The 21,624-nt window shown below is 40.8% G+C and overlaps 3 protein-coding genes across 4 annotated transcripts; 2 read left to right on the forward strand and 1 right to left on the reverse strand.

The window, feature by feature from the left end:
- Window positions 1-33: 33 nt before the first annotated feature.
- LOC121695978 (lysine-specific histone demethylase 1B) lies at window positions 34-12,024 on the forward strand. 2 transcript variants are annotated; one of them, XM_042077244.1, is made up of 21 exons: window positions 37-225; window positions 378-538; window positions 687-808; window positions 898-987; window positions 1,304-1,415; window positions 2,143-2,256; window positions 2,387-2,425; window positions 2,839-3,031; window positions 3,976-4,160; window positions 4,507-4,677; window positions 4,922-4,999; window positions 5,455-5,589; window positions 6,209-6,380; window positions 6,685-6,812; window positions 7,037-7,168; window positions 7,955-8,029; window positions 8,828-8,944; window positions 9,412-9,537; window positions 9,925-10,047; window positions 10,153-10,305; window positions 11,421-12,024. In XM_042077244.1, the coding sequence occupies exons 1-21, from the start codon at window positions 210-212 to the stop codon at window positions 11,502-11,504; spliced, it is 2,526 nt and encodes an 841-aa protein (XP_041933178.1). In that variant the 5' UTR covers window positions 37-209; the 3' UTR covers window positions 11,505-12,024. The 2 variants fall into 2 exon arrangements, with proteins under 2 accessions (XP_041933180.1, XP_041933178.1); XM_042077246.1 differs by lacking the exons at window positions 9,925-10,047; window positions 10,153-10,305; window positions 11,421-12,024 and having other exon boundaries at window positions 34-225; window positions 8,828-8,964; window positions 9,412-9,530.
- Window positions 12,025-12,584: 560 nt separating this feature from the next.
- LOC121696076 lies at window positions 12,585-18,094 on the forward strand. The gene is made up of 9 exons (XM_042077400.1): window positions 12,585-12,705; window positions 13,088-13,342; window positions 13,681-13,953; window positions 14,120-14,176; window positions 14,482-14,517; window positions 14,611-14,733; window positions 16,207-16,263; window positions 16,606-16,637; window positions 17,623-18,094. The coding sequence occupies exons 1-9, from the start codon at window positions 12,621-12,623 to the stop codon at window positions 17,746-17,748; spliced, it is 1,044 nt and encodes a 347-aa protein (XP_041933334.1). The 5' UTR covers window positions 12,585-12,620; the 3' UTR covers window positions 17,749-18,094.
- On the reverse strand, window positions 17,939-21,613 carry LOC121696079. Its single transcript, XM_042077404.1, has 5 exons — window positions 21,457-21,613; window positions 20,955-21,320; window positions 18,967-19,080; window positions 18,597-18,637; window positions 17,939-18,459 (listed from the first exon to the last, which is right to left on the reverse strand). The coding sequence occupies exons 1-5, from the start codon at window positions 21,497-21,499 to the stop codon at window positions 18,325-18,327; spliced, it is 699 nt and encodes a 232-aa protein (XP_041933338.1). The 5' UTR covers window positions 21,500-21,613; the 3' UTR covers window positions 17,939-18,324.
- Between the last annotated feature and the right edge of the window lie 11 nt (window positions 21,614-21,624).

Here is a 21,624-nt window from a genome sequence, read left to right on the forward strand (position 1 = left end):
CAACAGCGCGTCTCGCCCAGCTCCGCCTTTTCCGATTTGTCACCGGAAACGATTATTAGATGACAGATAGACGATACAATTGTTTTGTGTGTTGTTAGCGCTAGCTTGACTTTTGCACAGGTTCATTTTTGCTGTATATACAATTACGCCAAGTTAATTTCAGATTTGGTAGTTCAGCTCTGTGGTTTTCGGAGTGGGATCACTCAGCCATGCTGTCTGACGCAGGTTTGATACAGAACTCTCTCTGTCTTTCTTGTCATAGTATAATAATCAGCTGGACACATACTATTCGGAGCCAAAACAAAATACAGCGTAATATATAAATACTCCGTTGTTTTGGTCCAACGATGTAACCATGTTTGTGTTTTTTACATCAGATTATGGTGGCAATGCGTCCGGTGGCAGACAACGAGGGAAAAAGCGAGGAGCCGCGGCAGAAACCACGTCAGTAGACAGCCAACCCATGCGTTCTACTGGCAGACAAACCAACGTCAGGGTGAAGCGATCCAGCAACAATAACAACAATCCCACTGGGCAGGTAACGTAATATGTGTTCCCTTAAGTACATGGTAGAATCATTTTTCTTGCAACATTGGAATTGGGAAATCTTCCATGGCTGTGTTTGCTTTTGTTTGCACGAATACAGTGGCATCCTTGTGAGTGAATTTGTGTCATACACGTTCTAGGTCAAGAGGAAGGCCACAGACACAGATGAAGAGGACGACCAGGCAGAGAAGAAGTACAGGAAATGTGAGAAGGCGGGGTGCCCAGCCACTTATCCAGTGTGCTTTGCCAGCGCCTCTGAAAGGTGCCCTTTCAGTATCAAACACCTCTGATATGCACACTTCAACCTAGTGTCTGGTAGCTCGCTTAACCCCTTTATTGCCTGTGTTTCAGGTGTGCCAAAAATGGCTACACATCGAGGTGGTACCACCTCTCCTGTGGTGAACATTTCTGCAATGAGTGTTTTGACCACTACTATAGAAGGTGAGATACACATATCTATTGAAATCATGAGAATTCATGAATACGATACAAAAATACACAATGTTGAAGGTTTGCCTAAAGTTGATACTTTATTGGTCAGATAGTAATGATAAACAAGTGTTAAGTTGTGTCGGTAAAGGGTAAACACAATCAAACAATGGATCAAAAAAATGCTTGGTGGCACGGTTGGTTAGAAATGCTTGTCTCTTGTGATGGAATTGAGTTGCACCAGATCAGAGCATTTTATTTTCTTAAACAGGAAACCCATGCCACTCTCAAAGTAGAACATAACATTTGGTCTCCTGTGCTTTTCTAGTCACAAAGATGGCTATGAGAAGTACGCGTCATGGAAGAGGGTGTGGACGGGGAATGGGAAAACTGAGCCGAGTCTCAAGGCCTTCATGGCTGACCAGCAACTTCCCTACTGGGTAAGGCCTCAGGGACATACATCTGATGATCTACCTGGAGCATGTGATGATGCACATCTGACTTACATTTATTTCCTTTTCTGATTTGAGCTTCTTCAGTCACTTTGTTCCTGGAGTAACCAGTAGAATTAGATTTATTTACATTTTTTTCACCAAGTTTAAACATTGTTTACTTTCGGTCGATTCACTCGGAACAACACAGATAGTATGCTCTCACGTGTCTGGCTGAAGACACCTCTCTTCACGCCTGAAAGGCAAGACGTGTGGAGGCCCTGCCGTCCAATTACATAAGCCACGTCGTCACTGTCACCCCCTCAGTTCAAGCACTCTTCACCTCGCTCGGACACTGCCACACTGCCTGTCTAGCTGGTTTAAGTGTGTGTTGAGCATCTTCTCTAAACAGTTTAACTAGTATAGTATCTAGTATGATTCGACAACAACCTCAATTGGTGAGTCCGCCTACCTTGGGCTCTTTAATGCACAACCCACCTGTCACAGAATTATCCAATTTTTTACTGGTGGTGCTAGTAATCTCTGTGGTGATGCTGATTCTGAGTTTCTGAGAACATGCTTTCTGTGTCTAGTATGTGATGCTTGCTCTCTGTATGTAAATATCAGTAGGAAGTGTGCTGTATTGCTCATATCACTGTTTGTTTTCAGGAATTAGTTTGCTCATTTTGACTCATTAAAGGGACAGTATCTCATTCTGTGCTCCTCCATCCTGCAGGTTCAGTGCACTAAATCAGACTGTGGCAAGTGGAGGCAGCTCACTAAGGAAATCCAGCTCACTCCATCTCTGGTCTCCACCTACCGCTGTGGACTGAAAGTCAACAATGTCAAGGTAGGAAGATGTCTGCCTGTACAGCATTCCTTTATGTGACAATGGAACCATAAGCCATTTGCAGCAAAACATAATGTGTGTGTGTGTGTGTGTGTGTGTGTGTGTGTGTGTGTGTGTGTGCGCAATGCAGACTGAAGGACCAGACCAATGCTCGCTCCCAGAGGACATGGTGAGTGCATTGCATCTAAGCTGCCAGATCTCTGAGCGCAACTCTATTTAGAGGGTGTATAGAATTTCAGATAGTCGGTCGGTTTGAAGTTTTTACTATAAATACAACACATAAAGAAATGTGTATTGGCCTTCTCTTTCAATACCCACTCAGTATGACCGTTAGATATCTCATAGGTGGCTTTGTTTTCGGCCACAGGTTAACATTAAATTTGGATTAAGATTTAAATTATTATTAGGGATTAAGGATGTAACATTGAGGTTAGTATCATTCTTACCGACTACACTGCACTGGTCGCTGAATGAAGGGATACTAACAATTTAAAACATGATGTTCTCTTATTGCCTCAGCTAGTTTTGTATACCATCCCATTCTTGTTAATGTTCATAATGTTGTTGTCTCCTTGTGTCTAGCGAGTGGCTGGAGTGAGTGACAGCTGGTGGAACTCCATGTTAATTGTGCCCCCGTTACTGAAGGACAGTCCGGCCAACCCTTTCCTCACCGCCTACTACCCTGACTGTGTGGGCATGAGTCCCTCTGCGTCGCCTAGCAACTTTGCCCACAGTGACCTGAGGACAGAACACAGACGAGTCGTACAGCCACAGAGTAAGAGCCAGAGCACTTCAGCTGATTATGAAATTGCTTTTGCTCCTTTCATGGAAATCAAATGACATTATATGGCTGACACGGAATCACAGAGGGTTATCTTCCACCTTCATATACAGTGTAATAGAAAATAGGAAAGTCAGTGTTTCAGAGAAATTATTGTTGTTGTTGTTGTTATTATTATTATTATTATTATTATTATTATTATTATTATTATATATGTTTTTTTTAGGCGTTTTACCTTTATTTGTATAGAACAGTGAAGAGTGAGACAGGAAGTAAGTGGGAGAGAGAAATGGGGAGGTCGCATTCGAAGCTGGGTCCCCATAGGCACTCGTACCCGTACATGGTATGAGCGCTGCAGCCTGTCGCTCCACAGCGCCCCCCCCCTCCCCTCAGAGAAATTATTTGAATTAAGAAATGGAGGTGAGGCTCTCACAGTCTAGTAACCTGTGTAGAACTCCTTCATCAATGGACTCCTTCATCAAATGACTCCTTCAAGTCATTTGAGTCATAAAACTTGAAGCTTTAATTTGTTTGATGCACAAAACAGCAGATAATTTGCCATAATGTCCATCATGAATAAACTGTTTAATTACTAAGCAAAATTGTTTTGGTAATTTAATACCATATGGATGAACCTACAAGCAAATTTGGCTGGGCAGCCTGCTGGGGTGTTCACGCTTAAATGAATGATTTCTCTGTAAATGCCAAAGCCACGCCATTTCTGTAAAACTTCTAAAAAACAAAATTGAACGAATCTCATTCAAAGTGAAACTCCACTATGTTCCTCTAATTGTCAAAATTCATTACTAATGATGAAATTGATTTATCCTTGGTTGTGCCTTGCAATCAGACAGATGATAAAATCTGTCTCATGTATGTGAATGAACTGATTGTAGTTAATAGTTAACTGATTGTTAACTTATTGTATATGGTTCCAGTTCCAGGACTGTGCCCATACTTCCAGCCGTTCTACCAGCCTAATGAATGTGGCAAGGCTCTGTGTGTGCGGCCAGACATGATGGAGCTGGATGAGCTCTACGAGTTTCCAGAATTTTCCCGTGACCCGACCATGTACCTGGCCCTGCGAAATCTCATCCTGGCTGCATGGCATCGGGAGTGCAAGGTCAGACTTCTGACTGTGTCAGGACGACTGTTAAGAACTGATATTAGACATTGTGGTTAGTAGTTGTCACCAACATGTGTGGTAGTCTGCAAATGCCCAGTTTCTCTACTGGGGTGCGTTTCCCAAAAGCATAGTTGCTAACCTGTTAGCAACGTATTGGTTGGCAATGGGAAAATGGATTGCATTGTTAGCAACTAAGGTTTTTGGAAACACGCCCCTGAATGACAGTGACTCCGTCTTCTCAATCTATATAGTGTGTATGTTGTATGACTGCTTGTTGTATTCGTAATAAAAACTGACCCACTGTGTATGTGCACTCACTGCTGTCTATGGCCGTGCCTTGCAGGAGGTACTCACGCCACTGAAGTGCATCCCCCATGTGATCGTGCGCGGCCTGGTGCGGGTGCGTTGTGTCCAGGAGCTGGACCGAGTCCTGCACTTCATGACCCGAAAGGGGCTGATTAACACTGGAGTCTTACTGGTGAAGCAGCCCACTCTGCCAGAACCGTACCATCATGTGAGTGGGGCCATCGATGGGTTCAATGGTGGTCACTGAAAATGGGGGACTTGCTAGTAGCACCTTTTAACACTGGTCCAACAGGTCCGTTGTTGTGACCTGCATGTGTAGTGTAGTTTCTGACTACTTTTATCATTGGTGTGATGATTAGTTATTGAACCAATAGAAAAGGGTTAACAGGTGAATTGGTATTCACAGTATTGGTGGTGCATGTTTACAATCTGTATGTATCTGTCTGCCACAGAAGAAGAAAGTGCTTGTCATTGGTGCTGGAGCATCGGGATTGGCAGCAGCTCGGCAACTCCAAAGCTTTGGCATGCAGGTGAAGACTCCTAGCTTGAATTTACTTGAATTTCCCCTGGGGATCAATAAAGTATCTATCTATCTATCTCTATCTCTATCTCTCTCTATCTAAGTTATCAATACTTTCCTTGTCCATTGAAGCATAAGACTCTCAAAACTCTGGAAAGCCACTTGCTTTTGGTCCAGTTTGTGGGTATTCAAAATTCAAGCTTTGTTGTTTTGCAAGTTGATGTATTCAGCCCATAAGAAGCGATCCTATTAAAGTAGTTGTTGTTGGTATACTCCAGTCATTATCCAGAACTATAAAGAAGGGATGATCATTTTGGAGCGCTAATATGGACACACACTCACACACACACACACACACACACACACACGCACGCACTAAGGACACTGACTCAGATTTGCTTTTGAGTAAGTACAGGGTGAGTCCAAAAGGAAAAGGTTTCATGGTCCTGTGTGCACGGTGAACAGGTGGTGGTGCTGGAGGCTCGGGACCGGATAGGAGGCCGCGTCTGGGACGACAAGTCACTGGGTGTCACTGTAGGACGAGGAGCTCAGATAGTCAACGGCTGTGTCAACAACCCCATCGCTCTCATGTGTGAGCAGGTGAGTTGAATATGCATATTCACATGTGTTTTTTTTTTTCCTTAAAGAAATCTTAATATAAAGAAAAGCATAATACTAGTTCACAGTAGTCAAGTCAGAACCATCTGTCAAGCCATTATAACAGGGTTCCCACGGGTCATGGAATTTCTGGAATATCATGGAATTTTGGAAAGTCTACTTCAGACATGGAAATTCAGGGAATTTTATCATTTTGGGGGCAAAGTCATGGAATATAAGGGAATTTTGTTGTAGCAATTAAAAATGTACTTGCCAAAATACATACAGATATATTTCCACTCAGAGTTGGTGTATATCTGGTTATTAGCTTTACTGCTTGAGTAGTTGTGGTTAGCCCAACTTTGTTCATTCACTACCCATTTATTCATCTCCCACTCTAAAAAAAGAAGTAAAAGATTCTTGGACACTATGCGACTTTTCTGAAAGCTTTGGTCGGTATATTGTCCCCTTCATTGTAAAGTAGGTCAGGGAAAGTCAGGGAAAAGTCATGGAATTTTCCATTTCACTTAGTTTGAACTCTGTTATAAATACCAGACAGTGTTTGCTTGTTTTTGCGTCCTCTGCTTCATGTGTCTTTGTGTATATGTCCATGCCTGAGCAGCTGGGTATTAAGATGCATAAGCTTGGTGACCGGTGTGACCTGCTGCTGGAGGGAGGGGGCGCTACAGACCCAGCCATAGACAAGCGCATGGACTTCCACTTCAACGCCATCCTGGACGTGGTGTCTGATTGGAGGAAGGACAAGTCTCAGCATCAGGACGCCCCTCTGGGAGGTATGGGAGAAGAGCTCTGGGTACTGGGGGACCATTTATAGTTACAGAATATAAAAACAAAACAACAAAAAAATAGATAGAAACTATCAGTCATGTTGTCTTGTGCCATTACACTTGTCAGTAAATATTCTTGGGTAGTCTTATAAGGTGTTGCTGCCATTCCAACATTCCCTGTTTGTATAGTAATTTAGAAGTCAAATATACACTGAGATACTGAGTTTCAGAGCACTATCTGTCGGGGTGATATCGTATTTCTCCTGTATCTGCTTGACTTGTCTGTTTTTTGTTTGTTTGGTGCAAACAGAGAAGATCCAGGAGGTGTATAAGACTTTCCTTCAGGAGTCTGGTATCCACTTCAGTGAGCTGGAGGAGAAGGTGTTGCAGTTTCACCTCAGTAACCTGGAGTATGCCTGTGGCAGTACGCTAGACCAGGTGTGCACTACTTCTTGCCGTGCCCAGCCACCCAGCTGTCTGTCTGTCTGTCCGTCCGTGTTACTGCCCCAAACAGTCTCTCAGTTAACCTCAAATCAAATATTTTTTTATGCTGTCTTTCTTGTAAAGTTGTTTTCACTGATAAAATATAGCCACTATGATTGCATGGTTTTCCATGGGGCGTTCAGACATGTATAATGAGTGGATATGTGTGGTCTCCTCAGGTGTCGGCACGGTCATGGGACCATAACGAGTTCTTTGCCCAATTCTCTGGAGACCACACGCTGCTGACGGAGGGCTACTCTTCTGTACTTCACAAGATGGCCGAGGGCCTTGACATTCACCTCAACTCACCGGTCTGTCTGTCTGCCTGCCAGCCTGCCTTTTTCTTAATTTGATCTTGTTAAAAGGGACACCAGGCAACGTTTTCGTGTTGATTACTCATCTTCGTAAGTCGGTATATGGTTAAATGACTCATTACAGGGCGAATGAAGACTCTCTCGTCTCGCCCGCCCCTACTGCCTGTAGGAAGAATATCCCGCTTGCAAGTTCAGTGTATCGTACCTGCCGACCAAAGCAGGATCATTTACATCCTGCATCCACAGCACAGAGGCAGGCTAACGAAACGCTAGCGATTGTTGCAAACGTGTGTATAATGGCAGAGCAGGCGAAAACCCTTGACGGAAGATGCAAAGAAAAGGAAAAGAGCTTCAGACCGAGCGAGAGGGAGTTTCGTAGAGAAAAAGCATCAGGCTTGCCTGGTGTCCCTTTAATTATTAAGTATGAATTATTTAATTTTCAATCTGGGCTCTAATTTGAAACTGCAAGACAGTCTTCGAACATTGAGAACATATTTGCTAATTTACTGACAAATCGGAGGGCGCATTTAGGAGTTAGTAAGTAGTAGCGCTATTTAACATTTACAGGAATGTTTTTTTGACGTTAAGTGAGTATCCTGTCAATGTTTTTAGAAGTATCACAGAAATGGTGAGACATGAAAATGTGTCCTCCCTTTAGTTTGAGTTGTGGTCTCATCATGTTCCATTGCATTGTAGTGTAGTATAGAGCTGGTTTGGATGTCTGGAAAGGTCATTTTAGAGTGTCTGGTGGTGCCTCTCCCTTAATGAGCCTTTTCCCCACAGGTCCAGTCCATTGACTACTCTGGAGACTTAGTCAAAGTCATGACTACCAGTGGCTCGCAGTGGAGTGCACAGAAGGTGAGAGAAATGAAAGACCAATGATTCTGTCTGTAGAAACTAAAAATGGATGTCCCCTAGTTTCAGTCATGTAAATGGATTTACAGAAAAGTCGTTGTGTTGGTAGTACACCTGTGGTTGACCTTGTGGTGGAAAAAGAGTTGTGGCATTGGAGTGCTATTTTAGTGCGTGATTGTGTGTTTGAAAAGAAATGCCTCTCTGTTGGCACTGTGACTCACATGTTATACGGTACGTGATGAGTCTGAAATACTGTACTAACAGTATGGTCAGCAGGAAAATTACCTGTCACCAGTGAAACTCATATGGTTTGTTTCCAGGGAATAAAAATGAGATATTTGTGCTGGCTTAAACTTAGCCTAAAAAACACAGTCTATTGAGAGTGCCCAGGAGGTAAGAGAAATGAAAGACAACAGTGATCCTGTCTGTAGAAAGATGGATGTCCTCTAGTTTCAGTCATGTAAATAGATTTAAAGAAAAGTCACGGTGTTGGGACACCTGTGGTTGACCTCGTGGTAGGCAGAGTGGAGTGGTGGTGGAGCTATGGCTGTTCTTTTCGTGTCTTTTTAAAAGAAATACCTTCTAGTTGGCACTGTGAACCACATACGTATCACCAGTGAAACAGTGAAAAGACTAACAGTCTATTTGGTCGTACTTGTTCATGTGTTCAGTATCTTCTGCTTATTACTTTGAGTCCTGCTAACGTGAACTGAAAAAAGATGCATAATAACAGCATCAACACAGTTCACATGGGAGAGTAACCAGAGTATGGTAACAATGCGGGTCTATTGATGTTTCCAGGTGTTGGTGACTGTTCCACTGGCTCTCCTCCAGAAGGCCATCATCCAGTTCTGCCCTCCCCTCCCGGAGAGGAAACTGAAGGCCATTCACAGCCTGGGGGCTGGGGTCATAGAGAAGGTCCATTAACAAGTGTTGAAGTAAATATAGCGGGAATTAATGGTGGAAAATACAGGAATTAAAGTGGAAGTAACAGGGGCCAAACAACATAACTCCTAAGGATTGCTACATAAAATATGGACTATTATTATTTTATTATTTGTATATTTTGTGTATCTCTTTTGTGTTAAAATATAGTTGAAGCCACAAATTGGTGGCTTTAAAATAGTTCTACTTACTATACCGGGGACTTCCAGTTGGTACACAGACGTTCTCTAGAAGTTGATGACATGAAAGTCAAGCCAAAAAAAGTAAAAGAATATTTGGCTTGTGTTGCTCCATCAGACCTCTCTAACCACTTTACGAAATGAGAGATATTGAGGAAGATTTAGCTTTTAGAGATAAAAACAGCAAATTCATAAAAAAGTTAACTTTCCATTCGTCTAGTGAGTTTGTTTTCGACTCCTCCTCTGTCTTCTCTTTTACAGATTGTCCTGCAGTTCCCCTATAGATTCTGGGACCGTAAGGTCCAAGGGGCGGACTACTTTGGCCATGTTCCACCAAGTCCGGAGAACAGGGGCATGTTTAGCGTGTTCTACGACATGGACCCAAAGGTGGGAAAATTGGGAAGATTTCATTTAGCAGTGAGGCATGCATGCTTTCTGGAGACAAGGTTGAAAAATGATCAAAGTCAAATGTGTCAACATGATCTGACTCAAAACATAATCAAACTCAGCTGAATCACCAGGCAGATTCTTCCCTCAGATCTCAGATCCCTTTGATTACTTACGTAAAGGAACAACCACTACAGAGTTCATTTGGTGGGAGGGAAGAGCAAACTTATAATGAGCTAAAAACTTGATTTGATTTTTATATTGACTTATATTTGTCAAAGAAAAAAAATCCCATGTGGCGTAGGCTCAAGGCTAGATCTCCATATTTTGCGACACCTCAGCAGGAAGAAATGAAAATGTAATTCATTACAAGACGTGTCTGTGTAGGGTAAGCAGAGCGTGCTAATGTCCGTCATCACTGGAGAGGCACTGCCCACGGTCAGAGACCTGGAGGACAAAGAGGTGGCTGACATGTGCCTGAGGGTCCTGAGAGAGCTGTTCCAGGATCAGGTAAAGATCACAACTTTATGGGATAATATTCATTTTGCCCATAGAGAGGTATATTTAAACGATTTGCATGCTTTTGTCTGTAAATACTGCTGTTGCCATCCTCAGGAGGTTCCAGATTACCATAAGTTCTTTGTGACCCGCTGGAGTCGAGACGCCTGGGCACAGATGTCCTACAGCTTTGTGAAGACAGGGGGCAGTGGTGAGGCCTACGACATCATCGCAGAGGACGTCCAGGGAAAAGTGTTCTTCGCTGGAGAGGTGAGACTTCTCAAGAGCTTGCCCTCAGAAGGTTTTTACATGAAGTCTGGCTACTGATCTGCTCTCCACAGCATGCCATAAGTGCCAAAATGTGCTTTCCAATCAAATTTGTTTACAGTAATTTTTTGTTTCACATTTTGAGGGAATTACTTGTGTGCAAACACGGCAACTGGGCTTTTCCGGTCAAAATAAATATGCATCTGGTGATGGTATAGATCTGTGGTTGAGATGCTCCTGAGTGTGTACTACAAGCCACCAGTCTTTAAACTAATATTGACAATAAGCGCTTCCTAATTTGACACTTGTCTGCCCATGTCGCGGTCATTATCCAGGTTAGCCTGACACTACAAATCACTGTGACCAGTGGGACACTGGGTCTGTCATGTTTCTCAGCAGAACTTCCCGTTAAATCCGAAATACCAGGCAAAAATAGCACTTCAACTTCTCTCATAGTATTTATATTAGGCAACTGTAGTTGGTCATTGAGACCTCATGAGGTTTGGTCAGTGCCTTCACAACATTAACAGTTACAGTACTTTCCAACTTGCACATCCCTTACAAAAATGAAAAGTTTGGAGCAGATTTGCAACAAACTTGTGGGTGAGTGTGAGTTCACTAGAAAATATTGCCAGAAGTTTGCCAATGTTGGCCGCTAGAGGCAAACTTCCAGCATAGTTCTGGCACAAAGACAAGTTTGCCAATAGTGGCAAATGTGTTCGCCAGTGATTTCCCACCACATTTAGCCAATAATGGCAAATTCCAATGAACTTCTGGTGACAAACCTAATTAACATATGACATTGCTGCATATTTGCACCTACTGTTAGCCAAAAACCTGAAATTTCTATAAGGGATTGGAGCAGGGATAGACCCACCCCCACAAGTCTAACACCTCTACTTAAACCATATACAGTATGAAATGATCTGTGCTAAGTAGAGGTGTGATCTACATCTATGATTAATTGCCAAAACCAGGATGTTACAGTGCACTGTTGGTCGTCTTTGTGTCCTTCCTCACCAAGTGTGCTATATATACTGTATATGTATTTATTTATATGCATACACACTATGTAAGAGTCATCAATGACTCCCCTGTTCTGTTTTTGTCCTTCTCAGGCTACCAACAGGCACTTTCCCCAGACTGTGACTGGAGCCTATCTCAGTGGGGTCCGAGAGGCCAGTAAAATCACCGCTGTCTGATATCAGGGATTACAATAGTAATGCCTCAACCTCTGTCTGACTTCTATACTGTACTGTACATTCTGGTGCTTGCCATGGAGAACGCAAGAAGATGGTCGGCTCTCGCCCACAGTAATGATGTTGGCTGTGTAGCAAATTCTTGAGTAGTAACTATTTCAGGTCGCCATTCTTTTATGTTCTCATTTTGATGATGTCTGGTTACTCAGTTTAATAGTCAAGCACGTTTAACACAGCACTTATTGTGTCATATTCATTGAAATTACACAAAGAGATTTATACCAGATTGTGTTGATACAGTGGAACATTCTTTTTTCAGTGATGGAGAGAACATACTTTTGTTTGATAATGCAAGGCAAGGAAATCCTTAAGGGCTTGTCCAACTTTCTAATTTATCATATCATGACTGAAGCAAGCTCTTGTACATATAAAGATATTATGAGTTTGTACCTATTTATGATTCTTTGTAATACCCTGTATAACAAGAATAATGCACATGATCAAAATATATAATTTCTTTGTTTCTCTGTGTATTTGTCTCTATATTGTGCACTATTACACATCCGAGACCTACCATAGGAACTCTTAACTGGCAAGCAATGTTCTGCTCAGATGGATAAACACAATTCATATATAATATACAAAAGCACTCTTATAATATTCATTTATAAGAGTTAATTTACTGTATGCCTATGCACAACCTAATACCGAGCCCAGCTTAGGTACATCTACACATATACACATACACAGAAAATACTACTGTGATGACCGCTTACAGGGTTTCCCCACATATCCTGAATAAATGAATGGCTCAAATAAGTATGTCAATGAAATCACAAGAAAATGTATTCAAAAACATTTTTAGGACATGATGAACAGTTAAATCAACTGTTTAGGCACGCCAGACGGGTGACCAGAATAGAAATGGTCTAAAAATGGGCTTTGTCCACTATCTCCTTTACCATCCTCACTGGTCTGTGCATCATGCACCACTCTGCCAAATATAACATGCTCCCAGATGCATCATCTCCTGAACAGGAAGCTCTGCACGGGTGGATATGTTGAGGAGTGGTGGGAGTGGAGGCCATATTATTTAGATGCATTCGCCCAGACACAGTAATGAAGAACTTTGAAACCGGTTGTCTTTATCTGCTCATTCTTTTAAATCTTTTCACCAGGGGTTTCGCAGGGGTTTCGCATATCGGTAAGATATATGAAAAATTAACAAATACTTTGTCTAGTTTTAGTGCTGAACATGTATTACCAAGACCATATAACTTTGCTCCATAATTAAACTGACAAATTCAGTTCAACTTGTTTTCAAGCTTTCAGCTAAATGTTTTTCTATTGATTAAAAACAATGTATGTGGTATTCTTCACCAAATTGTCACAGACTTTGAGTGAATTGTTAAAAGAAATAAATTATTGCAGTTGCATGTCATTTACAGTGGAAATTACTTACAAGACTGACTGTAAATCCTTTACAATTATTTCTGCCAGGTATTCAGACATGTACAGTGAGTGTCGATGAGAAACTATGTGCCTAGAATGTAATTGTTCGTTCTCTCGGCCTTTCTCCACCTCAGTCAGAAGGTACTCTGTTCCTGAGGACCACTTCCTGTTTCTGTGCTGCGACAGTGATCCAGACAACCCCAATATGGAGTGGAGGAACGGGGCAGGCCAGGTCATTGCCTCCAAAAAGGGAGCTGCCGTGTCCTATCTCAACCAGAATAAGTACCACATATCAGACGGATTCCTGCAGATTAAGGACCTGGAGCGGGCCGATGCTGGGGAGTATTACTGTAATGGTCACTTGGAGGCAGAGGTGGAGGTGCTGACAGGTACAGAGGCACATCCACGGCTTTGGGAGCAGCAGCTGCTGCTTCATGGTCAATTTAAAACTGTTTTGGTCATGGTCAATTTAACACTGTTTTGCCTGTCAATTGGTTAAAAAAAAAAAAATCAGGGCAATCAGCAATTTAGTGCTTTGTTCAACTGGTAAAATTTGTTATTAAAATTATACAGTATTTGTTGACAAATTGCAATACAAAACCATGGGCTTATCATAGCACTATGGACAGATGCCAGAGTAGACCAATGAGAATTGATAGTGGATGTTCAATATATTACATAACTAGTGTGCCTTATTTTTTGTCATGTGGATGTGATGTCAACACAGGTCAAACCTTTTACATATCTGAAGGACGGACCCTGTTGATCCCCTGTGAAAGTGACAAAAAGCAGGTTTGGTCCTTCAGGAAAGAGAGGAGCCCCAGGCGTGTGAACATCTTCACCGTCTTCAGGAACGGAACAATAATCAGAATGAGGGATGACCCACAAGGACGGTTTGTCCCATATCATAAGGCTCTTGAGATAGTCCGTCTGGAGCTAGAGGATTCTGGGAAGTACATGTGTAACAGCAACGTGGTTGCCAGGCTTACAGTGATTAAGGGTGAGGCTGATGGAGGTTGTAAAGATTTGATTTAGTGTTGCGGCCTTAAGGTCTGGATCAATTGTGTTGGTTTGGTAGAAATTAATATTTGTCTGAAACACAATATCTCATATACAGTATAGACAATTTCTATCATGGTTTCCACAAGATTTGTTTTTCTTTGTAGCTCACAAGGATCAGATACATCAAACCATAACTGCAGTAACAGATACAATTGTTACAGGTAATTTACATAACATTCATGCACTTGCTACTTTTTTTGCATGTCAAATGTTTAGTACAACACATTAGGAACCAAACAACTTTGGTGCTGTTGTTGTAGCGGATTTATTACCAGTGTACCCCAATAGGCTCAAGATCCAGACCCCAGAGCAAAGACTAGAATAAACACTCACAGACAACATAGTCAGGGAAAAGTTACTTCATTTAAATCAGCATGATCAAATCTGGTGCCTAAGTGAATTCATGTGGTTCAGTTAAGATACAACACCATTTAAGTTTGGTTTGACTAAAATCCCCTTTTTGCAGATTCACCAGAAATAACAGGTCCTATATTGAATAAAGGTAGGCTTATATAAAGGTAGGCTTTGCAAAATGGTATGAATGTGTTAGGTATGTCTGTTTGAATCTTAATTGTTTGTTTGTTTTTTCTGATAGTGGCTGTTATTGCCGTTGTCGGACTATGTGTGCTGGTGTCATCAGTTTTTCTGGTGTCCCTAATTTTGTGCCAGAGAAAGATGTCGAAGAAAAGAAAGAACAAAAAGAATGTCAGAATTACAGGTGAGGGCGGAATTGCTTTGCCAGTACTTCCGTCAGATTAATAGTGATATAAACCTGATAACAAATACAGGTGTGTCTCAAAAAATGTGAATATCGTGGAAAAGTTAAATCCCCCCTCCCTAATTTATGTCAAAAAGTGAATCTTTCATATATTCTAGATTCATTAGATATAAAGTGAAATATTTCTTGATTACTTGATTACAGCTTACATCTGATGAAAACCAAAAATCAGTATCTCATAATATTAGAATAAAGAGGTTATAACAGCAGAAATGTTATTTTGAAAATAGATCAACTAATCTGACAGTTCTAAAATAGTCCATTTATACCCTCAATACTTGTTCGGGCTGCTTTGCACAAATTACTGCATTACTGCATGTGGCGTTGTATGAAGGCAATCAGTCTGTGGTACTGCTGAGATATTATGGAAGCCCAGGTTGCTTTGATAGTGGCCTTAAGGTCATCTGTATTGTTGGGTCTGGTGGAAAGGAAATCAGCATCTCCATACAGCTTGTCAGCAGATGGAAGCATGAAGTGCTATAAAATCTCCTGGTAGAAGGCTGCATTGACTCTGGACTTGATAATACACAGTGGACCAACATCAGCAGATGACATGGCACCCCAAATCATCATTGACTGTGGAAACTGGACAGCAAACAACTTGGATTCTGTGCCTCTCCACTCTTCCCCCAGACTTTTGAGACCTTGTTTGTACCCTGATATCCAAATGAAATGCTTAATTTGTTTTTATGTGAAAAGAGGAGTTTGGAACACTGAGCTGCGTTCCAGTTCTGTCTCTAACCTTGTGTCTGATTCAGGAGTGGCTTGACTGAATGTGCCACTTGTAGCCCATTTCCTGGACATGTCTGTATGTGGTGATTCTTGATGTAGAGTCCAGCCTCAGTCCACTTCTTGTGAAGTTCCCCCAAGTTCTTGAATTGGCTTTACCTGACAATTCTCTCACGGCTGCAGTCATCCTTGTTACTTGCACACCTTTTCCTACCACACTTTCTCCCTGCAGTCAACTTACCATGAATATGCTTTGATACAGCACTGTGAACACCCAGCCCTTTCAGCAGTCATCTTTTGTGGCTTACCCTCCTTGTGGGTGTCAATGAGTGTCTATCAGTGGGTATCAAGTCAGCAGTCTTCTGATTCTGGTTGTTTACAGAAACCAAGAGGAATCAGGAGGATCAGGAAACCGGATTTCTGTATTATAACGTCTTTATTCTATTTTGAGAAACTGATTTTTTATTTTCATTAGCTGTAAGACATAATGATAGACACTTAAACAAAAATGGCTTGACATATTTCACTCTATTTGTAATGAATCTAGAATATATGAAAGATTCACTTTTTTAAATAATTTAGGGGGGGAAATGAACGTTTCCATGAAAATGTATTCTATTTTTTGAAGACCCACCTGTATCTGAAGAGCTATCTTGTGTTTCAAACCTTATGCTGTTGTCATAGGGACAGGATATCATCATGAAGAAACTGAGCTGCAACCGCAGGGCCTGTGCATTAGAGGTAACACTGCTCTGCCTCCTATTTCTGTGTTCTTTATCTCCATGCAAACATTAACATGTGACATATTCATGCTTTTGAGAGGGGCAAGTACAATAGCTAGAGATAGGCATTGCATGATAAAATGATTAGACAGTGTATGTTATGACTGTATTTGTTTATCAAGTGCAACTGTGATTCCATAAAGGGAAACTATTTGAATACCAGTTAAGAAATTGGTAATTAACAATGTTGCCAAATAGCTCAATTCCATTTGATGTGTTAATCCTAGTGTTTTGTAATTGGAACATTCTAGTATTATTTTTGAACATTATAAAATGTCGATGCTCTCAATCTACACAACAGGTTCACCAAAGATTCACAGTGATGTTGGCCAGGTAAGAACCTATCAATCAAGTTCAATAGCTTCACTCACCACTACGTCCACTATCACTGATTCCACCAGTGATATTTCTTTTTTTTTTTTTAAACGCTCGGGGCCGCTTATACGAATAGAAAACACATAATATAAGAATAAATGCAATGTACATAAAAATAATAATCCTGATTTGAAACAATATCACCTCTACAGTACGTATTGACACATTACACTAGTGCTTTCATTTACTGCTTATCAAGTTAGAGGTCATCCCACCCGTGTTTATGCCTGCCGTGTTTATTGCTGCCTGCATGTCTGAATTCGAGAACCTGAAACTTAACATTGGTGTACATGTGACACTACATGCAAAATGAAACCTGTATGGTCAGTCCTCATGAGTCTTGGTCACACTTTCATTTCTGGAATTAACACTCATGGTATCCAACGAAGCGAAAGGGTCTGTGTATCATTCGTTCATTTGATATTCAATTGAGAATCCAAAATGAAAAAACAAAAAAAGGACTTGTTTTTTCATTATTTGTTTATGAATGTGATACAAACCAACAAATAATGCTTTGTTTTTCAGACTTTTGATTTCATGATCAGATCAAAAGTAGAACGTTTAAAAAACGGCCTCAGGCCTAAAACTGATTTTAGTTTAGAGTTTAGAGATTTTAGTTTAGAGTCCCATAGTGATTGATTCCTCTTACATAATATACTTATTACGGTGGCTTTGAAGACAAGAAGACATTTACCAAAGTGTGTTTGTGGTTATATGTATATTATATACTTATGTATTATGTATTGTATATTTCAGTGATATTGTCAGTATTATTCATATTACTTTATCTTTCATTTCATTATGAATAATCCCTTTATCTATTTTATTTCTAAAATATCAGTCATGGAGTACACCAGGTTTACATTTCCATAGTTAATGCTATACTGTTGTATCTAGTATATGTCAAATAAATCTGTTGAATCTTGCATGTGTGTTTTGACAGAGCCTTTCAGCTGAGCAGGACCATGAGGTCCACTATGCATCACTGGGGCGACAGAACTGGCTGGAAAGAGGGCGAATGCAGGATAAGGGTCACCAGGTCATCTATTCCACTGTTGCCGTGGCATAGCCAACTTCAGAATAGATTCTGTGAGCAAGTTTTCTTGAGAACATAGAGGGTGTGTAAATATAACATATATATTATTTGTCATATTTGTGTAGAACTTTCCTTGATAAGCTGTGGGCAGGATGTAAAATAAAAACGTGATTCTTTTTTTTGTTATTTTATTTAAAAATAATGTCAAAACATGTTCCAAGTAAAACAAATAAAAATATATTTCTTATGCTTTTATTAAAGTATATAGTTTGTAGAGAAATATGCTGTGCTGGACACATCAAATACTAAGCTATCTGCTACAGGTATAGCATAGTCAATTCATATCTGCCAGACATATAGTCGTCATCCACCCACACATAAGCGCATTGAGATCATGTCATCAAGACATTCAGCTCATGAAAAAGTTTTTAGGTTGTTATACATTGAATTTGCTACAGGCATGTTTGATTTGGCTTCACATAGAGTCCTAAGTCATGAGTACCCCCCACCCACTCTCTATTTCACACACACACACACACACACACACACACACACACACACACACACATTTACCAACAAATAAAATAGCTCAATTGTCATTAAGAACATTCAGTGAAGAAGACCACTGACACCGACAGGAGAACGACTGGCCACGGTGGCGTAGGTCACATCTGGGGGACGAGTGAGTTTTTTCTGACCATTTATACCGTGGCATTTCAGGCTGGCATAATGCAGATCAATGCCCTGGAATAAAAATAAGCACAATGGTAAATGTGCCCACTGTCACTTTGTCAATCTTTAACAATTCTGTGTACATTTTTGGTGCTAGCTGGTGTGTGTGTGTGTGTGTGTGAGAGAGAGAGAGAGATTTTTATCCTCACCTTTAGATCTTTATTCCCAGGGTTGTCGGAGCTGCGGTTTGCTAATTTTAACATGACAGAAACGTAGAAAGGAAAATAGATACAATAAATAATTAACAGAAATACAAAAAAGGAAAAACAGAAATATTGATGTCAATAATGGCCTTATGGGTTGAGCAAAGTTATGAGAACTTCTATAAAAATTTAAAAGATCTTTTTCTACGACACATTAAAAATTACATTTTTTAAAAACACATAACATGCCATGTATACTAAATCTTACTGTATACAGGCTAATAGGAAAATGTATAAAATGCACCAGATTCAGTTTTTGAAAAGTGACCAGATTCAGTTTTTGAAAAGACTATTTTGAAAAGTGGTTCATACGGACCTTGGTAGCGAGCTATGGAGAAGGTGACAGACGCCCCTAGAAAGGCTGCAGCAAGCCCTACACAAGCCAGGAGGGTCCAGTTGAGGGGAGACCCCTGCTCTCCACTTGTCTCGCCTAAAACACAAAACCACACAACAGTTCTGAAGAAGCCCCCCAGTGATGCAGCTCAGAGTTACTCAGAACGTGTGGTTTTGTTGACTCTGATCACAAGACGTGCTTTGTGGTGGTAAGTGTCAGTGGTCAAGTTGAAAAACAACCATTTCCGACAGAACGATTCTTATGCAATGTGGTTTCAGTATCCTGGAAAATTATTTCATTTTTTAAGTTTCTTTTTTGAGCTTGCAGTAAAACACGTCCAGAAGGAGCAAATATTCTTATTTTTTTGCATGCATTTTTAATGTTATTTTACTGCTGTAAAATACCACATTTTGTTTGAGTTATGCAACTCACCATGTCTCACCAGGTTGGATTGCAACCCAACCCGCATCCTGCTTTATATCTATTCATGTCAGCAACAATGCATACATCCACATTGCACAACACAACCAGACAGGAATGGAAGCCCCACTGATGCTAAATTATGACATGCCAGTTTTCAACTTAACCAACTGTAATGGACACCAGTAAAGCTTCTGGAATGTAGACAGAAAATGTACTGTAACAGTTTTGCTAATAAGAAAAAAATGGATGAACTGATGAGAGAATACATGCTGGATTTTCAAGAAGCCCACTGAATAGGTACAACATATGACATGGGAGCTTTTCGGTCCGTGTAACGCTTTGCAGGGCTATGTTCTATTTGCAGAATTCACATGAGAAAATATAAAAATAGGCTTAAAAATCAGTTATCCATTCTTTAGGACGGCACAGTAAATGGGATTGTTGCATATTTTGATTTTCATTTGAGCACAGTTACGGTTTTCTGTTGAGAAGTTAAACATTGAAATGATGCGTCAATTTTTTAATTTTCCTTTTTTGAGCTTTTGGTTGGACTGAACCACGAGCACCGGGGGAGAACAGCATCTAGCTGGGCCAGGCTAGATGGTGGAAGAGAGCGCCGCCTGAAGTTGTGCGTGATTTTGACTCATTACTTTAGAGATTAATAACTAAAACTTCGCCGATTTTGGGAGATGGCACGTTAAACATAACTTTCAGCCTATGTTGAACATATCTACAGTATATTTGAATACCATGGCCATGCCATACCATAGCAAATAATTCCCCAAAGCAGAAGACGTCAGTCTACAGGCTACCCCAAGCACTGTTTGACGTGGGACATTTTTGCTTATTTAACACTTTACGCTAGACCAGGTCTCATTAGGCTAAACGAAGAAACAACCGTGAGTATGCCTAATTTATCAGTTTATCCATTTATTCATTGCAACAGCAAATAGCCTACATTGCTATAGGCTACTACGGCTCAAGTCCATTGGATCATGTAGGCAAAGATCCTTGATTAGGCTACTCCGCTTGAACCCTCTCTGATGTAGGTCTCCAAAGCCTCCCAGAACATGAACATTCTACACACGTATATCAGGATGCAGCAATGTCTCCCTCTGCATCTGAAGTTATCTCGAGCTGACATTATCAATCGCTTGGCACCTTGATGCAAGCTGAACTGTGTTTGATAGCCCTCTATCTCTACATACGCTGATAAATTGTGATCACCAACACCGCGCGCCAATATGTATCAGGTCACCCCCCTACGCTTGTGGTTCACCCCAACAAAAATGGTAAAAAAGGCAAAAATCCGATATTAACTGAATTTTACTTTTGTTTCCAATCCAGTTTCTGTTTTTTTCTTTATCTTGCGTGACTAATGACACATTTAGACAATAGCAGCAATTATCTATTTGCTGACCAGTTAAAAAAATTGAAAATTGGATTATTGAACACATTTTTATTTGGATCAGATGGATGGAGCAAATAGAACAAAGCACTGCAAAGCGTTACACGGACCCTTTTCAGTCCCTAGATGTCTTACTAACCTGTGAATGACAATCTGATGCTTGCCTCAACAATCAGCGCTTTGTTGTGTCGTTGAAGCAAACAGTGATACACCCCCAAATCAGACTCTTTCACTCCTATAATTAAAAGCTTCCATGGGTCAACTTCGTTGTTTGAATCTGGCGGGGGGTTGTTCTCATTCTGGATCCTCATGTAAGTTTTGAAAAGTTTAGAAAATTCTGTGACCATCACTGGTTTCAACTCATCGTCACGGTAGTGGAACCATGAAACTGTAATAGGCTGACTAGCTGAAGGCCAATGTGAGATATTACAGGACAGAGTGGCATTGTCATTGGGTTGCACAATGTAAGTCTGAGAGCTAGCTGCAGAAAGATCTTGTCCAGCACCTGCAAGAAAACCAATCAAACAATCAATCAATCTATCTATCTATCTATCTATGTGGCTGTCTGTCTGTCTGTCTGTCTATCTGTCTATTAAACTCTCTCATAGACTATCATACATCTACTATTTCAGAATACTCACATAATAGAAGCAGATTCAGTGTTAATGCCAGCCAGTGCACCATGTCTGCTTAGACTGAGTGAATTGTATGAAGTGGGCTGAAGGAGGGTCTGTGATATCATTATTAGTCAAAACGACCTGAAAGCTTAAGGGGGGTACAGGGGGTGGAATGACTTTGACAATGAGGAC

The sequence above is a fragment of the Alosa sapidissima genome, chromosome 21 (assembly GCF_018492685.1).
Source record: "Alosa sapidissima isolate fAloSap1 chromosome 21, fAloSap1.pri, whole genome shotgun sequence".
Lineage (NCBI taxonomy): Eukaryota > Metazoa > Chordata > Actinopteri > Clupeiformes > Clupeidae > Alosa > Alosa sapidissima.

Bases quoted from the DNA above. Each gene is read 5' to 3' on its own strand.
- LOC121695978 (XM_042077244.1), top strand. The intron at 3,032-3,975 runs GTAAGAGCCAGA...ATATGGTTCCAG, and splicing joins ACGAGTCGTACAGCCACAGA to TTCCAGGACTGTGCCCATAC. The intron at 10,048-10,152 runs GTAAAGATCACA...TGCCATCCTCAG, and splicing joins GAGAGCTGTTCCAGGATCAG to GAGGTTCCAGATTACCATAA.
- LOC121696079 (XM_042077404.1), bottom strand. From the start codon at position 21,499: ATGGTGCACTGGCTGGCATTAACACTGAATCTGCTTCTATTAT. The intron at 19,081-20,954 runs GTTAGTAAGACA...TTTGTGTTTTAG, and splicing joins CATCAGATTGTCATTCACAG to GCGAGACAAGTGGAGAGCAG. The intron at 18,638-18,966 runs GTCCGTATGAAC...TGTTAAAATTAG, and splicing joins CTCCATAGCTCGCTACCAAG to CAAACCGCAGCTCCGACAAC.
- LOC121696076 (XM_042077400.1), top strand. From the start codon at position 12,621: ATGAAGAACTTTGAAACCGGTTGTCTTTATCTGCTCATTCTTTTAAAT. The intron at 13,343-13,680 runs GTACAGAGGCAC...ATGTCAACACAG, and splicing joins AGAGGTGGAGGTGCTGACAG to GTCAAACCTTTTACATATCT. The intron at 14,518-14,610 runs GTAGGCTTATAT...TTTTTCTGATAG, and splicing joins AGGTCCTATATTGAATAAAG to TGGCTGTTATTGCCGTTGTC.